General features: G+C 34.9%; 1 protein-coding gene across 1 annotated transcript; it reads right to left on the reverse strand.

The window, feature by feature from the left end:
• Nucleotides 1-1201: 1201 nt before the first annotated feature.
• Nucleotides 1202-18336, reverse strand: LOC123692852 (glutamine synthetase 2 cytoplasmic-like). The gene is made up of 8 exons (XM_045637647.1): nt 18275-18336; nt 16517-16714; nt 15544-15705; nt 13281-13494; nt 12239-12311; nt 11431-11615; nt 10746-10885; nt 1202-1417 (listed from the first exon to the last, which is right to left on the reverse strand). The coding sequence occupies exons 2-8, from the start codon at nt 16680-16682 to the stop codon at nt 1269-1271; spliced, it is 1089 nt and encodes a 362-aa protein (XP_045493603.1). The 5' UTR covers nt 16683-16714; nt 18275-18336; the 3' UTR covers nt 1202-1268.
• Between the last annotated feature and the right edge of the window lie 426 nt (nt 18337-18762).

An 18762-nucleotide genomic window follows, 5' to 3' on the forward strand; every position in this document is an offset into this window, starting at 1 on the left:
AAGTGGGTTCACTAAATCTGTAGAGTACCCAAAACAAATGTGTTTCAGGAAAGTTTCAAACTTTTATTGTGTCGCTTGGCACTCACACGTGGGTCTCAAATGCAGTTGTTTGTGTCCAAGTTCACGTTTGAGGCACATGTGGTTAGAGAATCTACGAATTCTAAACTTCATGCTGGTTTGAATATCTCTTCGATTAGTTTAACATGAGTTTAATATATTTTAAATGTATCATCATAAAATATTTATTTCTTACTGCGAATAAAAAGTAAAATTCATAAAAGCATCATTTTAGAATCCAACAACCTTAATGATGTTGAGGATTGCTGTAATTTGTGAATTTTTATTTTAGAAAGAAAGAAAGAAAATACGTTTAATCACAAATACTTAACTGGTACAATTTTTCACTTATAGCTTTTGAGAAAAATACACATTACTAAATTTAAACCTTAAAATACAATAAATATATTCAATTATTAGTCGGTATTCGTGATAAGGTGGACTACTCAGCATATGCTTTTAGTTATCCGTCCATTGATAAAACAACTATAACTCTCAGCATGTACAAAAAAAATCTTGCAATACGGAAATAGTTTATTTGACCAATATATTCATAGCGTAATTAGACCTTGAGGCCAGTCCTTTGATAATGTCTTAGATAACAATATGTTCTTGAAGAACCATTTAATAAATTGGAGAAAATTTTACCTTATTTTAGATAAGACAATTACGATTTGAATTCGTCGTTGTATTACTTCCGATGTTAACACAATTAGATTACACCATTCATTAGGACGGATTAAATAATAATTGAAACGGGACAAAAGATCTCCAATTACCATTACGATTTATAAACTGTTTGTTACTCTAATCTTTAATCCTAGCTTAGCCTCTCTAATTGCTGAAAATCTATCCTACTACTATTATAAAGGCGAAAGTTTGTATGGATGTTTGTTACTCTTTCACGTAAAAACTACTGAACCGATTACAATGAAATTTAGCACACATATAGAGGGTAACTTGGATTAACACATAGGATAGGTTTTATCCAGGAAATCTCACGGGAACGGGAACTATACGGGTTTTTCCTTGAAAACGCGGGCGAAGCCGCGGGCGGAAAGCTAGTCTAGTAATAAGTCTTCAATTACTTGCTTTATCTTATCAATTACTCAATTACGAAGTACGAAGAAATAAATACATCAAGCAATTTCATAAGAATTTAATGAAAAAGACAAGTATCCAAAACAGCACAACAATAAAAAAAACAATATTTATTCATCAAATATGCAAGTACGCAGCATAATAGAGATGATACGGTAGGGGTCAGCGTTGGCTGCGGGACGACGGTCCTCCAAGTAACCCCTCTTATCTTCAGACACTTGGCGAGGTATCCTTACGCAGCAACTACGGTTTGCTACACCTTTGAAAGAAAGAAAGAAAAATATTTATTGCCACAACAACATAATATTATATTACTTAATAAAAAAAATTACATAATTTACATGGCAATCGAGTCAGACTCAGCCATGCTGTCGGCTTTAACACCTGAACAGCGCTGATTTTCAGTCTGCCCGTAAGTTTTAGAGGAGTACCTAACCTTTTTTAGTCATCCTTTCTTTTTTAGACAAAAAATCTCATATATTATAGAAGGTGTATGAACTGAGAGAATATTACATTGATTTCAATTATGGAACACAAAAAAAGATAATTGAAATTGATTTGCATGATTTAATAGTTTCGACAAAGTAATAAATGTTGTCGACGAATAATTGATTGAATGAGCGTGAATAATTCGTAAGTTGATTAAATTAAATTATTTACTAGGTTTTCGGTTTCGGGTAATAAAGCTTTTTAATAATTTTGATGAGCTTAAGCACTTTAATTTTCTGAATACACTAATGCCAGATGCCTGTTCTAATGTTTTTTTTATAAATATAACTGTTAAATAACTGTAAAGAATATAACATGAAGACGCAACGATTTATAGAACCTGTATAAATTTTAAATGAAGAAGAAATTGTTACACTAAAAATTCAAACGCAAGATTGTATAATGTATTTAACAAGGAAGTATATTAGGAACAATGTATTACATGCGTCATAACTGAGGTGAAAGGGTAATAAAAACCACATGTGTGTAACCTATTGAACCTGTACAAACTATTCAACTTAACAACCCTTCACGTTGAGTTAATATACTTATACAAGATATACTAGCTTACCGCCCGTAGCTTCGACCGCTTTCTCTAATGCCCGGTTCCTATATTTGAAAAACGATCCGTTTTAGTTACGAATAGTAGTATAATTAACCAAGCGTAAGCGAAAATCGTTCCTATAAAAAACGTCTCGTCAAGCAACTTACCGACGGCTTCCTACTGACGGATGGGAGGGTTACTATTAACGAACGGTAAGCATATTGTATGGAGAAGACAGTTTATCGCGTTCCTATAAATATTTGTAACGTCATTATGCTGTCAAAGTTACTATTCGTATAGCATTTTGTTTACCCGTCGATTTCGGGCGGTTAAATTCTTACTATTTCATTGTTTCCGCTTCAATATCGAAATGTGGAGTTCAGATAGTGATAGAGAAGTGTTTAATATTATATCGAATTTCGGAAGAAGATAGTGGGCGTGAAAGAGTATATATTATAGAGAAGGAGTGGATTTTTTTGCGACCCTGGATTCTCACGAATTTCAATTGAGATTTCGACTTGATAAAGAATCTGTTGAACAATTACTTCTTGAAATTTATCCAGACGTACGAATAAAAGGAGCCAGGTTAGTTTAATGGAGGCATTAATATTATACCAAACACGTCTAACCTTATTACATACCTAATTTATGTTGTCATTTCAGGAATCATGGGGTATCTCCATAACATCAATTACTGTTGACGCTGAGGTTCTATGCTTTAGGCACAATATCGATATCAGTGGCAGACCTATTTCCCTTGGTCACGGCATCACGCGTGAACGGGTGGACCGATTTCGATAATTATTTTTTTATAATGTTCCTTGAAGTACGAGGATGGTTATTATGGAAAGAAAACATAAACATGTACCAAGGGCGAAGCCGGGGCGGACCACTAGTATATATATGTGTCTATGTTTGCAATGTAGAAATCAATTTTTTAAACATTGTATTGTAAATAATAAAAAATAAATAAAAGTACATAATAAAATGGAATAAAAGTTTTATTTCTTTATAACTATGTTTAATTTTACATAGTAATATGTAACTACATAATATATGCCAAAGAACTGTCCTGTGATTCTTACGCGACAACCCTCCATCGATTATCATCTTCTATATTATATTCCTTAACGCTGTAATAGGCTCTCTGAACTAAATACATTTTTTACATAAGATTTACATATCGGCGGCGGCCGATTTTAAAACTATGTGGGCTGGTTATATCCTCTACATTGGGCATCTTGGGTAACTTCGAGCATCAAAAGACATAAACGGAATCCAACACTGACACTAATAACCGAAATCACTTATGAACTGAAATGAATACTTTGTATAGCAAATCTAAACTCAAACTAATATAGAGACTGATATAGACTCGAACAGACAAGTCCGCTCGGCACGAGCTCCAACACTTGAATGCTCGTCCGCTACCACGGCCATGTCCAAGTGCACTTCGTGAGTCATGCGCTTGCGTTCGGTAATATCAGGGGGGGATCTCCGACACGGCCATCTCTGGCGATCACACGTCCTCGTGTGAAGTCTCTGCAAAGACTACATACTCACAGTATCCTGCTCGGCCATACTGATTCTTGTCAACCATTTTAGGTCGTCACTAAAACAAACAATCATCATTATTGATCAATCAGCGCCGCACCAACAGCTCTCCTCGATTTCGCACCTACGAAACGGAATAGCTCTGAATAACGTCGCACCAACGACTCATGTCGATTTCGCACCAACGAAACGAAGACAACACTGAATAATGTTGCTACAATGACTCACCGCAATTTCGCATCAACGAAATAACTAAAGCACTGAACATCGTCGCTACAACGACACACCACAATTTCGCATCAACGAAATGAGGCTAACACTTAAGAACGTCGCTACAACGACTCATCTCGCGTTCGCAACAACGAAAACAAGGATATCTCGAAAGGTCGTCGCTTCAAAGACTCATCTCGTTAACGCACCAACGTAAACAAGGATAACTCTAAATGTCGTCGCTACAACGACTCATCTTGCTTTTGCACCAACGAAAGCAAGGATACCCCGTCGCTACAACGACATTACTCGTTAGCGCACAACGTAACGAAGAACAAGGCAAGAGACAAATGGCAACTGCATCTACTACCACTCAACAAACGGCACTACAATGCATTACAAAATCCAGATAAAACATTTTACATCTCCCATTTTACACAAAGCTATTACGTCATTTTAACTACTACCACTACTAGCTACTACTAATAACCTCATGGTCGGATATTTTCCTGACTCTGTTGTGAGGATTTTGGAATTGAATGATTTGAAACGGCACTAATAACTATACCTCAACAACTTTAAGCGTACCCTTGAACTTCAAGTCAAGCTTGCTTTGATTTATTTCCTCAATTTCGAAAAGAAGATTATCACCAACATTAAATTTCCATTCAGAGAAGCTTTACTTTTACCATAACTAGATTAACTTCAATCAATTATTAATCCCAAAGTCTACTTTAACAAATAATAGCTCTATCAGCTATCTAGCTTTTGCAACACGGTTTGTAGTGAAGTTCATTGCCAGTCGTACGTCACCTAACGCATCTTGACAATATCGATGTTTGCCAGACTCTACCAAAGGCTGAATGCTGATGATGATGACGTGACGACTTCCATGTTCAACAGTGACTACAAAAGGCATGATGTTGACGATGACGATGACTTCCATGTCCAGTATTGGACTATATCGATGACGATGATGAATGATGACTGCCATGAGCACACCTTTTCAGCGTACTAGTCACTATCTACCTGACCATTAATTAGCACGACTACCCTCGGTAGAGACTATATCTAATGTAACTTTATTTTTTACAAAATAACTGAGAAAACATTTACTTTCTAAGCACCTGCCTGATCATCAATAATACTGGCTAGGTAACTGAACAAATTAACACTAGCCTATAGTGCTGTTATACTACTTCTGCTACGACTAAACCACTCTACACCTTTTTGAAAGTAATAGAGCAAAACATATAGGGTAAAAGTATCAATTAGACTAAAACATACTCCTTAACATCATTCTTCTCACTATAAGTTTCCCCTGTAGCATCAATGTGCACTGAAAACTAACTTAAGAGTTCTGCCTGAATTCTACCTGAACTAGGCTTAGAGATTTAGCAAGTGATAAAGTTGGCAACAACAACAACAACAACTTAGATATGTAACCCAGATGCACGACTAAATCGTGGATATTGAGTACCACCGATCTTTTACCATTTTATCTGCACCTTGACAAATAATTTTCGACCTTACCGCATATGTCTTCCAGACATCAACAAGTAACAACTCATTCTGCATGTCCAAATGCATCTCTTGGTCCTGGCAGACAGTCAACGGAAAGTTCGGCTATGTTGACTCCATTCTGCCCCATACAATTTGCAATAATCGAAATACATACTGTGACAGCTGACGTGATTGCGCGAAAAGCAAACAACATTCTTTATCCTAGCGCCCTTTCTCCAAATAATATCAAAGTCGAAAGACTGGGGGCAGGCTTCCACCTGTGAACACGCGAAGACAGCTTTATACTAAACGGTTCCCACCAAAGTGCACTGTTAATCTGTCACCACTGCAAACTGCAAACTTGCAAACCTGTAAATAATACCTGAAGTGCATAACTGCATTATCCACTGCTATGCTGCTACAACTTAAACTGCGGTCTCGTGTGCATGGGAGTAAAACCTGGACTCTAAGGCAGTAGTTCTACGTCTGTAGTAAGCAACTGGATGTTACAAACCGTCATGTTTCTGTATCAGCTCAGTACCACATCCATCCGCGCTCGCATCTATGTGAACTGAGGTCATCCACCATAAAAATAGGCTGTAATGTTACTAAACTAATAAACGTTCGACTGATTAGCTCATGTGATGATGAGTAATCACTAATCAATTTTACTTCTCTTGTAACTTGTAAGCATAAACAATAGTGCTATAATTTATGAAAACTGTTAATAAACTAACAGGAATAAGAAGCTGTATAAGCTACGTGGATTGTGACTGTACTTTTCCATCCTTAATAACAAAGCCTAAGTATTAAACACTACGCTTTCAAAACTTACATTTGGATAGGTTTAAAGAAGATACTACCTTCCTCAAAGCATCCACTCCACTCCTCACTACAATCTGGATGCGCACTGTAGCTTGTTCCACGTCAGAAGCTAACCAGATAGCTACTTGGTTTCACTAATCCAGCTGTTAAAAACTCATTGACTTTGTTACGCAATCTGCTGCTCGGTCAACGCTCAAAACTCCTTAGAACAGACACATTTCAACAGCTGTAACTCAGATGGTAAATTAGTGCTAATGTAATAATAATCATACACTAAAACACAACACATTGAAATTCTCTAATTGAAATTCACGCCTCTGCATGTTGGACTTATGTCCCTAAGCAAGCCTACCAAACCGCTAGGTATCTTTCTTCTATCGGTACCCGCGTATAATAGAGAGAAACGTAATTAACTAAGCAACACGCTTCAATAAGATGAAATTATTGTTTTGTCACTATTCCTTAGTAAATGTACACAGTGTGAACTAAATATGTCTAATTAAAGTAGGTAGTTCAAAATCGAGTTCGTACATACGAACAATAAAGGAAGCCAAATGTAAGCGTGTTAAAAATCAAAACAATTTCTCGTATCAGACTTGCTACAAACAAGAACATTATTACGCAATAAAATAACACATTGGAATATCACCCATGTAAACTTTGTGTTTAATTTCTCAGCCTAATAAGCTAGCATCGCTATCATAATAATGATTAGGCACAACACAAATTAAAATTACTAAAAAGTAATCGCCTATTGTAACTTGCCATAAACCTTGTTATGAACTGTCTACAATATGTTAACAGATAATTTTAAAATTAATGTTATTATTAAAAACGCTTACTAGTCAATTTGCTACTAGCAATTATATCTCTGATATCTCTCAGTACCAAAAAACAAAACTAAACATGTATGACTCACAGTTGTCCATAAGTTTGCCACACGGCACGTGTTGACTCAGTGATTGCGCTCAGGCAACGTGGATGTACCTGACCCACTGCTTTTCGGTGATTCAAAGCCTAGTGCAATCATTAGCACCTTATCCGCTCGTGCACTCCGATGCAAAGTGGCCAGACACACCACACATGAAACAAATGACTCGCGATGGTTAAACACTGCACAAAGAGGACTGCTGATCCGTCGCGCGCCCTCCATCTGCTGTCTGCGAATAGCATTCACACGCAGGTCTCATACAGACTTATTGATAGCACACAGTCAGCGAAGCAGCCCTGTTACGCCTCGCACTTGTCCTGTAAACGTCACTAATTTGTGGAGCCCTTCACCTCATAAAGACGGCTGCCTTGAGCTCTCGCTGCAGCAATCCTTGGCAACAATCTCAGTAGCAAGGGCCACGCGCTGCAAACGCTTGTCAAACCGTGAAACATGCGACAAGTTGAAACGACTACTTCCTCCACGCACACATTTTGCCTTTTTGAAGCCAATGACGCACAGAGTCCGACGGCACACACCGACAGGCACTCGCCGTTGCTTGGCTCGCCACCCTGCAAGTAAATAAGAGCAGCCGCACGGGGCTCAACATAGTCTCATTACGGTACACAATATTATAAACAATTCTCGTAACTGCGACCACGGCTAATAGAAAATGAATTAAAGAGACATGATAGACACTGCGAAGCACTTTAACGTATCATAAATAGCAAATACTAACAAATAATAACTTTAACGGCTTTTTTCAAAACACAGATCAACGGACAATGGCATTACATCACGCACGTTATTGTTCCACTTGTTGTATGTTGTAAGCACTCACCGGTTTTCTAACGGCTACAATTAAACGTCGCATGATACGATTTGCACCTCCAGAATAATTTTATAACGTGTCTACATTACCACATGACGATTGTAAAAATCACGTTTATTCTTTGTGCTCAAAGTAATCCCGCTTCTGATATCGGCGGCGGCCGATTTTAAAACTATGTGGGCTGGTTATATCCTCTACATTGGGCATCTTGGGTAACTTCGAGCATCAAAAGACATAAACGGAATCCAACACTGACACTAATAACCGAAATCACTTATGAACTGAAATGAATACTTTGTATAGCAAATCTAAACTCAAACTAATATAGAGACTGATATAGACTCGAACAGACAAGTCCGCTCGGCACGAGCTCCAACACTTGAATGCTCGTCCGCTACCACGGCCATGTCCAAGTGCACTTCGTGAGTCATGCGCTTGCGTTCGGTAATATCAGGGGGGGATCTCCGACATACATTTAGCACTAACAAATTCTTTTTCTTCCGTGTGTCTAGATATATTGCTTAATAATATACAAAAATTAATTAGTTATTGTGTGTTCAGTATTTCAAGGGCGAAGCGGGGGCGGACCACTAGTATATTTATATGTATGTCTATGTTTGCAATGTAGAAATCAATTTTTTAAACATTGTATTGTAAATAATAAAAAATAAATAAAAGTACATAATAAAATGGAATAAAAGTTTTATTTCTTTATTACAGTTTAATTTTACATAGTAATATGTAACTACATAATATATGCCAAAGAACTGTCCTGTGACTCTTACACGACAACCCTCCATCGATTATCATCTTCTATATTATATTCCTTAACGCTGTAATAGGCTCTCTGAACTAAATACATTTTTTACATAAGATTTACATTTAGCACTACCTAACAAATTCTTTTTCTACCGTATGTCTAGATATATTGCTTAATAATATACAAAAATTAATTAGTTATTGTGTGTTCAGTATTTCAATAATTATTGTGTGTTCAGTATTTCAATTATTTCTTCATAATATTTGTCCATCATCCTTATTATGTTTGAATTTTTTGGCTGAAAATAAAAAGTTTTCCTGGTAGGTATTTGACCAATTTTTGCATTAAATGTGTTGGTCAACGAAGTCCAACATTCATCCTTTAATTTATTCGTAGAAGCATTAGTCTCCTTACTGGTTATAATAATTGAGCAATCTCGTCTTTACTCATAGCCTTCTTCGATTTCTGTAACAGAAATATATGTTTGACTTTAAAAGTGTCCGAAGCAAAAAGTAAGCGGCAGACGATTTTAAAGAAAGATAATATAAAGGCGTACTTACCGGCGTAATATCCATTTTTAATAAATATATAAACAGTGGTCGTTGTATTGTTATTCTTTAATTATAAAACTTGACAATGAATCATCAATCAACAATGAATGACAATAATTTGACAACTGACAAGCAATGCACGCGTGCGCGAGAAAAACGTTCCGTTTTTGCTTTCTGTGTAACGCATTAGGTTGTTTAGAAGGAAAATTATCACGCCGATGTCTACAAATATATAGTTCTTTAGTATTAGTTCTTTATTAATAAGAAACTTTATTCTTAAAGTTTATAATTCGGCTGTATATTTAACTTATTTTGTCCTGAATTTTGTGTTATTTTAATTTCAATTTGGCTTATAACGAAACGCACATCTGTGAGTGAAGAGGGCTTGGTATTTTTATGACCAACGGATGTCCGTCGATAGCACGTCAAGAAATAAAATTGTGGAACGGTAATAACGACTCGTAGTTAGTTCTAGAAAAACGGATAGTAGCTTTGATACTATGACGATCCGTTGAATATAGGAACCGGGCATAAAACGATTTGAGATTTAAACTATCCTATCTCTCAAGTTGGATCGAATGGTGTGAAAATTTTATTATAATCGGTTAAGTGGATTAGGAGTCAATTGAGGACAAACGTTGTAACACGACATTTATATAGGTATACTAGCGGTCCGCCCCGGCTTCGCCCGTGGTACATATTAACGTTTTCTCTACTTAAGAACCATCCTCGTACTTCAAGGAATATAATAAAAAAAGAATTATCGAAATCGGTTCAGCCGTTCTCGAGTTATGGAATTACAACGAAAAGTGGCATTGATTTTTATATATTAGATTAAGATTAACAAAGCAGTAGGTATTTAAACCAAAGGATGCAAATGAATATTATGGATATTCTATAAATTGTCATGGAAATATATTTTGAACAACAAAGAACGACCGTTATTAAAATAACATAACTAAAATATTATTTCTAGAAGAACTCATTACAAGAACTTTCAATTTGTAGCTCAAACAAAATTGCAGTTGCCGTTCGTTGCACTTACCCTTATGCTGAAAGAAATCGCTTACTGGAAACGTGATTTATCAAAGCAACAATTTTAAACTTCCATCCTAAAAAGTAGAATTCAATGCTTTGCGGGCTACATTCTTGTATAAACTTTCAAGTTTTTTAACATTAATGTCTGCAACTAATCCATACTACTTAATATTATAAATGCGAAAGTAACTCTGTCTGTCTGTTACTCAATCACGCCTAAACTACTGAACCAACTTGCATGAAATGGTATGGAGATATTTTGATACCCCAGAAAGGATGGCTACCTTTTATTGGGAAATATGTACCACGGGCGAAGCCGGGGCGGACCACTAGTTACCTACAATTATACTAACCTGCGGTAAAGTCTCGAATGTTCGGCATGCCATTCTTGCCGGTGAGTCGCCTCGCGTTGTCCGCTCCGTTGTTAGCGTCATACTCGTTGATGTGGGCACCGTGCCGTCGAGCCAGCTTATCAATCGCCCTCTCAATAACCCTACAGGGAAGAAAAGTGAAGGCCCATGTCATGCATGTGTGCATGTAGTGGGGTAAAGGGCTGCAGATGCATTATTTATCATTCATTCAACGTGAATCGAACCCAGGACTGCTTGGTTCTACCACAGAATTATGGTTCTACGCTCACGCGTCAACCACTTCACTAAGGAGGCGGTCTGCAGGGAGATATTACATAAAATTAATATCTTAAAGCTTTCACTGTGGTGAAGAACAAATTAACTTCGCGGAAACCAGGCTTTTTAATCAAGGGTTATTTTATTTTCATATTTGAGAACGTGAGTCGTGACACTAATAACCGATGTAAATCTGGTATTTGGAAGTAATTTACGATTGTTGTTAATACTTGTCTTTTTCTTTAAGAGTGAAGTTGATAAATATAACCTCAGATCTTTTGGTATGTTACAAAATACTATGAATTACGATCTAATATCACATACTTGAACACAAAAGCTAAATACATAAATTGAGAGAAAGATACGAGGTCATACAGCACTACTAAATCTGAATACGTATAGCTTTATTTACAAAATCCCGTCCTCTTCTCTCATATCCTTGGATGAGAAATATACGAAAGTGCCATTGCCGGGCCAATCTTGAATGGGTTGGGGCTCGAATGTTGCGACGGTGCCGTATTCCTCAGCAAGCCGAGCGAGAATGTACCTAGCCATCCAGAGGTCATCCGCAGCTCTTAATCCCGGACTGGGTCCGACCTAATAATAACATTCATTGAAGTCTATTGTGCGATATACTGAGAAAATGTTAAAGAAGATATCTTTGGGAGAGAAATTGCTTAATATTATGACGATATTTCGTATTCAGAAAGCATTTCTAAATTACACATTTAACGAGTTCTCACGATGTTTAAATTCTATGAATAATTCTAATAAGCTATTAAATCACTGTACAAATTGAAAATACAAATTATTATTTCGCCTCAGACAAATCTTTGAGTCTTTGACACAATTTTAAATCCGTTTATTGTTGAGACTTTTGTCCCGAAGGGCACATCAGTCTTATCGTACCTAGACAGACAATAATAATTTCAAAAACGTAACAAAAAGGACGCTTTTTTAGAAAAACTGTGACAATATTCTCTGACACTTTTTATTTATTACATTAAGGTCGATTATAATTTTTTATTCTGTCCCCGTTTTCCACCTTTAAGGTATCACTTATACAGACTGTATGTGTATATAGCTGACGATATGTTACCTATTCACTACGGAAAATATTATCATCTCATAAATGTCGATAGATACAAAGCAAGAATCTTCACAAAATCCAATATTAGAATACAAGGAAAATATTTGTTAATTTAATTTTTAATAATTACCTGAAAATTCCATTGCGATGGCGTTGTGCCAGGGTTTATGCCGTTTATATGCACTCCGGCGTAGAGACAACATCTGGTGAAATAAAACATTTTATTGCCCGCCTCTTTCAAACTAAACAACAAAATTAGACTTAAAAAACTAATATGAGTGACTATAAAATATACTGTCCTATATTTATTTCGTTAAAAACGATAAATATAACATTTAAAGACTCATATAAATGGAAAAAAAAATCGTTTCGTAAAAATTTACGTTACTTGTATCAGGCATAGTGTGATAGGCAAGTGATAGGTATGTTATTATTCAACTGAAAAGAATTATGAAGTTAAAAAAAAATTATCAAAATAAGTTTTATTATCATTTTCTCTTTCATCAATGATGAAGACAAGGACAGCGAAAATATCTAAAATTTAAATATCAATTATTTGAAGCCCTTGTATTCAATCTCAGAGCTCTAATGATTTTAATCAAATTAATCAACAAATTATCAAACTATAAACTAGGTAACTAAGGTTTATTATCCAACATTGGTTATAATTATATTACGGCCTACACAACTTTACGTTACAATCTAAATAACTAACTATTTATTATTTATTACATTGTTATTGAGCCTTTGTAAGGCAAAAGCAATATATTGCTCCATTTATCGTACTGTCCTTTGGTGTAAATCGAAACAAAACACCGAATTTCCATTTAATTTATGGACCTATACGAGATTATGCTGTGTTAGAAAAATAGGCCATAAAAGCAAAACAGCTGCTATTATCTCAACACTGTGCTATCTTGGCCTCGGGTGTCCGCTGGGAATGCGACACCGACGGTTTGATGTAGAATACCGTCATTTATTTCCTTGTTTAAATATTTTCAATACGTTAAGCTTCCGAAACTTGTGAAAGGGATATTGTGAGGTGAAATATGGATATATCTTGTCATTGTACAATTATTATAATCAATACGTTTGAACCTTGAATAATGTAAACTGAGGATATCTCTATAGGCTATCTGCTACTAGTCATATATTCTAATTTATGCAATTACCTATAGAATGCTTCCATAAGATCCCTTGCAACAATTTTATTAGCTCCAATAGCACAGTAATATGGACCAGGAGGAGCTGGAAACCCACCCGGCGGCCAACCCAGAGGTCTACCATCCGTGGTAGTCAGGAAAAACTCTTGGTTGAAACCAAACCACGGCTCTTCAACGTCCGCTTTTTCAGTCAGTATTACACAGCCTTTACGGTAGTTTGTTGCTATAAAACAAATAGTTTAATTCAATATAGGTAAACTCTACATGATCAGAATATTTTTGAAACAATTTTTTTTTATTATTTATATCGGAACTGAAAAGTTTATTACATAGTAAAAATATATATAGGTACACATGGTTTATGTTTATTAAATTAATGAGTTATTTATGAAAGTAGAAAATAACATCTTTTGATGAATAATAAATACGCTCTGGCCGAATATAGGGACGTTCATTGAGTATGTTGAACGGTCACCGCCTTTGTGAGTTGTTTTATGAGTTGGCCTTAAATGATCGCCTCAAACAAAAGATTGAAAAGGTTGCCTTATTCAGAAAACGATGTTGTTTTGAAAGATATGAAAAGTGGGACATTGATGAGTAGAAAAAACCTGCAGTAGGTACTGTCTTTGTTATTTCAATACATTTTCAAAATCGATTGGCATTACTTTGTAAACCATTGAATATATCTTAATACATTTGAATAAGACGGCCGACAGAAATCAGTTACGCATTCAAAGACGATAGTATAATAATAATATAAATCATTGCCAATTCCATACATTCTCCGTTAATCTGGTCTTGAATCAATAGCGCTCAATTAACTCCAAAATTACGCATTAGGTGCTATACCCGCATTAACGATCTTACCTAATGGAAACAACATTTCCTAGATTATTAGTAAATTTACCATTATTGACGCAATATAAACTCAACGTGAAATACACAGTATGTACCTAGTAACGATACAACAAACATATTGCTCGTAACAAAACATTCATCATAAAGATTTCATGACGAACCGAAACGTAAAATTTCAAAAGCTTTATTCCTATGACCTGAATCTAAAATCACTGTAGCGTGTATTAAGTAACCGTAATATTGGAAACCAAAATCCTTTTCAATCCGTTGAGTTCACGATGCAATATTATAATATGTTGCATGTGCAGTCAGCGTGTACTAGATGTATGATAACTTTCATTTTTCTAGACACGTTTGTAACAAGAATACGTTCATCTCACGTACGTTTTGCAAGTTTTCATTAGTAGGTACGTTTTCATGCGAGCTTTGTGCATTTAAAATACAATTCAACGCTTAATATTTAATTAAATAAGGACAGAAAAAGAAATGAATGTTCATAATATTATTCTTAAACATGGTTGAAATCACGACATAATATTCTTCCGAGCTGAGCCAACTAATCCCTAAATATAAAAATTTCTTCAGAGCAACTCCAAGTTTCCAACTACAAGTTTTCAACCAATATTTCAATGTAAGTATTTGATGTAACATTCGCGCAATGCTTTCACAGCACATTTTATTTTTTGAATGTGAGCAGATTGTCGGAAAGTATTTTTATTCTACACCATTGTTGAAATTGTGGATGAATGAATGGTGGAAATTTATGGTTGAAATACATGTGGAATATTATCGTCTGCTTCTATTCCGCTACAAATATGTGCAAAACTGAATTATATTAATTAATACTGCAGAATGTTCGCAGAAGCGGTAAAAGATTCTCGTGTCTCCTGTATACTACAATGAAAGTTAATTATTCATACGCCACACATGAGCGATGCGACGGTTCGGAAATAACAAGAGGTAAGAGTTATCAAGCTATACCAAGTACGTGCCAATGTCGAGAACAGTCGCTAATGGGAAATCGATGCAGCCTATTTCGAATAACTCTTATTACTTATTTTTCAATCCGCAATCCGTATGACTGAATTGGTACTGGTAGTTAGAATTGGTAGTTTTGGAGAAAAGAGCGTGAAGTGCATACTTATAAAATTATAATATTATATTCAAAACTGAATGAGACATGACTTGAATATACGATGTACATAAATTAGTCACTCGTTTTTACATCAAGTCAGGATATAAGGATCAACAGACACCTGAAATAACAAAAAAAAATGTTCATAATTCGTTTACACAATGATAATTAAGTTTCTTACTTTCCTTATTCCGGAACCAAATTCGTTGTTGAAACGTATTACCTCCTACGAGGTCCTTAACTCTTAATGGAACGTTAAATAACCCGAGACTTACTTACCAGTCGGCTGATAATTATGCTGGTAAGTATCCGCTAAGACCAGTATATGGCCGCCCCGGCGAAACGGATCGTGGTAAATAACTTCGGGGAAGATAAACGTGTCTGAGTTATCCGTGCTCGCTTGTGCCGTGTTGCTTCCGTCGAAGTACCAAATTGGTAGGTCTGAAGAATAAAGATGTTTTATCGTGTAGATAATGCCAATGTGTTTCGTTGATTAATTTTTGTCTACGTTCAATAAGCTAATATATAATGTTTATTTTTGTCTAATTGTCCATTGTTTAATTACTTTCATAACAGTATTGTTGATCACAACCCAGATAAAATAGGCTGTACATTGTACAATGTATGTGTCAACTTATCCCTTTAGACTCCACACAATACAGAGCACTGAAACGCGATACAAACACATTACATTTATTTTAATATCATAATGGCACGAACAAAGAGTCACTTTATTAATCTTGGTCGTGCGAAATGTGTCCATTTATTTAGTAAACCCCTTACAAAACCTTTATATTTCGCAAGTCATATCGCTCATATTCCCCGACGTGACACCTACTGACTTGGTTACCAATTAAATTGGTTGTTACAAAGTCGCAACATCGCATCAATTAGTTCTAAAGCACTCGAGTTACACCATTATAAGCGGAGGATCAATTTGTAAGGAAAGCGACACTTTTACGGTAGTGCTTTTGATTTATAGATCTGTTTTTTGTGGACGTTATAAGCAGCTTATCCTATAAGTTTAGTTATTTTCACTGCTTTTTCCAACATGAAATATTACATAATATATTCGCCTATTGATTATTATCAATTATACAGTTACATTATCAATATCCATGAAAAGTAGGTAACAAATTTGCTTTAAATAACCCACAAAATTGTAAAGACTTCTCGTGTTCTAAGTTCGTGCCAACAAATTGGCAATCGACGCTAATATTTTATCTTTTGTACATTCCGAACGGTCTATTACCTTTATGTGTCTTGGGGACGAAATTTAATGTTCTGTCTTTTGATCGCAAATTTATCCCAGTGCCATCGACCCACACATAGGCGGCGAGAATGTCTTCGCACGGCACTTCCAAGTCTTCGTACTTTCGCATGGCAGCTTTGTTCAATGCAATCGGAACGGAATTCATCTTGGAGCCTTTGTTACTTTCTTATATTATATCTATAAAACATAAGTTGGATACTTAAAAAATATAGGTCGGCTTGTGTCAGTTTTTATTTTTATTGTTGGAACCAATCTTAATATATATAAATCTCGTGTCACAATGTTTGTCCTCAATGGACTCCTAAACCACTTAACCGATTATAATAAAATTCGCACACTATGTGCAGTTCGATCTAACTTGAGAGATAGGATAGTTTAAACATGTAGGTACCACGGGCGAAGCCGGGGCGGATCACTAGTGATATTATAAGTAAAAAGCTGTTGGTAACAGCTATCTAAACTGTTACCAACGTAATATTCGATCTTCAAAAACGGCACACTAACGCACACATGATTAGACCTCAAAGTAGGAGCAACTGATGCAAAATGTGGCTAATTAGCCACATTCGACGTGGAGTGCTAATAACCTATCTACGAAATAAAATGAAATGAATTTATTAGCACGAAAAGTGCTGTTGTTAGAAAAAAATTCACCCGTCGTCACATTTACTAGGTACTAATTATAAATTTTACTAGTATTTTAATTTAAATTTAATTAACGGCCACTCTCTTATACTTTTTGTATGCATTTTTTACACAAGGTTGTTCTCTACTTTGGTATTAACACACCTTTTTACTTTTAATATCATCGGTTGAAACATACACCAATAACTATTGTACATCATTGAAGTGAAATCTCCGTGTAATAAAGTTGATATCACATTGAACCACATACATCGAGCTTTGATTTGTATTAGGGTGATCGAAATGTGAAGGATCCATACAATGAGTTCGAAATAACGGATATTTTATTATCGCATTGAATGAGGAGATTTATGCGTTCAAAAAGTTATGATTTAAGGGATAAGCTCTATTTCTCACTCATTTGTGTTACGTGACATAAATATTATATTATGCTTTAGAAAATACACCAATGAATCGCTACTAAATTATATGTAAGTAGTATTCAAATATATCAGTACTGTATTTTTTTATTTTACGTAAAATTATGAATTTAATTACTTAGTTGACTAATTTAGTTGTAGGCACTTACTACGATATTATGTTTTTATAAATATTTTTTTATAATGTTTCAAAATAAAGTAAATGTTCGATATTTTTTTTAGATAGGTAATGTATAAATTAATTATAAAAAGTTTTAATTGCGCATAAATAAAGAACCAGCAATAGAAGAAATAGGCAGAGCACTAATGCTCAACGCATCGTTAGGTTCAGGAAATGGAAAACTTATATGGTCCATTATATAAATTAAATAATCAATAAATAGTCGATTTTATTGTTGAATTTTTCAGCTTAAGGCATATTAACGACGCATTATAGTAATGACTTGGGATTTTTACGATATCGAAGAATACTAAAATTTATTAGGTAGTGGTGCTTTATGAAGACATTTCATTTCTGTGATTGAGGCACACCTTATAATATGTATTTTATATGTGTAGTCTATCTGTAGAACGATATCGTTTGTCATAATATACGCAGACCATTATTATAATTATTATTAAGTATATTTTTTTTCTAAAAATTATTATAATCAATATTAATTAATCTTCTCACCTTTACAGAAATTTGTAAACACTATTTGATTATTTCCATTCAATATTTTAGAATTTTCAAATATTCCATAATATAAAATAAAAGGTAATCCAATATTTTGACAAAGACATAGACTAACTTTTTTTACAGATATCCTTTTTTTGTTTTGTGCTAGTATTCAGTTTTTCGACATTAGCCAGATAAATTGTTCTCATAATATTATAATTGATGTATAAAATTTACGTTATAATTTAAGCATTATTTTAACTTTATAGGTACCTATCCAAAGTATTTAGGTAATATTAATTCAACATAACAATCTTTACAAGATCTCTACGATCTCTACCTTTGTGATCTCTATTGGATCCTGTGATTGGATCTCTACATTCATCACACGCACAGATCACACGCACAGATCCTACGCGTATTTGCTGCGTAAATAGAGTACAGATCAAGTACAGATTATACAAATATTAACGACACTGTCAAATTTTTGTGCATAATAATGT

This window comes from Colias croceus, chromosome 6 (assembly GCF_905220415.1).
Source record: "Colias croceus chromosome 6, ilColCroc2.1".
Lineage (NCBI taxonomy): Eukaryota > Metazoa > Arthropoda > Insecta > Lepidoptera > Pieridae > Colias > Colias croceus.